The sequence below is a fragment of the Branchiostoma floridae genome, chromosome 5, assembly GCF_000003815.2.
Source record: "Branchiostoma floridae strain S238N-H82 chromosome 5, Bfl_VNyyK, whole genome shotgun sequence".
Classification (NCBI taxonomy): domain Eukaryota; kingdom Metazoa; phylum Chordata; class Leptocardii; order Amphioxiformes; family Branchiostomatidae; genus Branchiostoma; species Branchiostoma floridae.
In genome coordinates this window covers 16,100,189-16,101,549 of record NC_049983.1, presented here as the reverse complement: position 1 = coordinate 16,101,549, position 1,361 = coordinate 16,100,189, and the positions used below count along the sequence as shown (strand labels likewise).

The window sequence follows — 1,361 nt, the reverse complement described above, 5'->3', positions numbered from 1 at the left end:
AAGACGACCATGGCCTAAACCCGTCATTCGTAGCAAAGTCGCCAAAGAATCGATACTGCGTCTGCTGGGCTACACAGTGATGGCGCAGCTCATCTGGGTCCTCTGTGTATATGGTAGTCGGTGTGGGGGTGGGGACGTTCTGAGCACCAGCTGAAAGGGGAGGGGGCAAGGGATATATTATAATGCCTTTATTGCACATTCATGCCCTATATGTTACATTAGGATCATGGAAAAATGCCCATTAAACAGATCTACTGATAGCTTGTTTCTTGAACCAAGTAATGTTTGCAAACAGCAATTACTCACGCAACTAGATTTGGAAACCATCAGTAAATTGTGCTTACATGAGTAACTGCTACAACTGTAACAGTGTATTTGGCTATCATAAGTTAATATACTGATATCTAACATTCATCAACCGATTAAATCAAATGATCTTTGGTCATAATTATGACACTTGACTAAACTGAAACAGGGGTAAGGGATTAATACAATACTAGATACATTTCATATATGATACATCTAAAATATGAAGAAATGCCAATTCAAATCAAACATCCACTAATCTATCAAATGTTTGTTTCTTGAACATATCAACGTTTTGTCATACTTGTGAAAATTGCTCAAACTGCTGCAGCAAAACTTACCAACACTCAGCCACGCTGACATCAAGGATCTGTAGAAAGCACAGGAATAAAGCAAAAGGAATGTGACGAAAATAAACAAATTCAAAATGGAGCAACACATGTGCATATTGTAATGCAGGCTATGGAGTATCACCTAACCTTCAAACTAGACTTATGTTATTCTGTTGTCATTCCAATTCTGCCATGCATATTTATGCCGTAACACAATTTTCATGAACTGTATTAAGTATAACACAACACAACAAAGCACAAGATATGCAATAAAAGCATAATTGTACATGTACTCACCCATACACATAGTACCTCAGGTAACCCCTGTGAAAATATAATCAGTTAGCTTTTTGAATCCACTGGGAACACAAAAACTGATATGAGCGTGCAAATGAAAAAAAGTTCGACCAAAACGGCAAAAGAAAAGTTGCCTTTTAATATTGTACTTTGAACACTGATTTGAAAGACCACAGTTTGTAAACATGTCTGTATGGTATAATGATTGTAACCTCTCCCCCCCCCCCATGTATTGATATGCAAATCTACAGTGTTGATCTCACTTAGCATGTAAAGAAATGTCAGGAAATGTTAATAAATTATCATTAAATCATGGGCCTTTAAATAGTGTAAACAACTTACCAGGCCACGGAGGTGGTCCACCAGCCTAACCTTAGCATTCCGCAATTGGCTAGAAGAGATCAAAGAAAGTATGTCACTCTGTGA

The 1,361-nt window shown here is 37.7% G+C and overlaps 1 protein-coding gene across 1 annotated transcript in view; it reads right to left on the bottom strand.

Annotated features, from left to right (window-relative positions):
• LOC118416228 (voltage-dependent calcium channel subunit alpha-2/delta-2-like) overlaps positions 1-1,361 on the bottom strand; it is a gene marked incomplete in the record, with an annotated part of 67,733 nt that overhangs the window by 506 nt on the left and 65,866 nt on the right. The window contains 4 exon segments of the mRNA XM_035821312.1: positions 6-150; positions 648-676; positions 936-962; positions 1,278-1,314. Coding sequence (XP_035677205.1) covers positions 6-150; positions 648-676; positions 936-962; positions 1,278-1,314 — 238 coding nt within the window.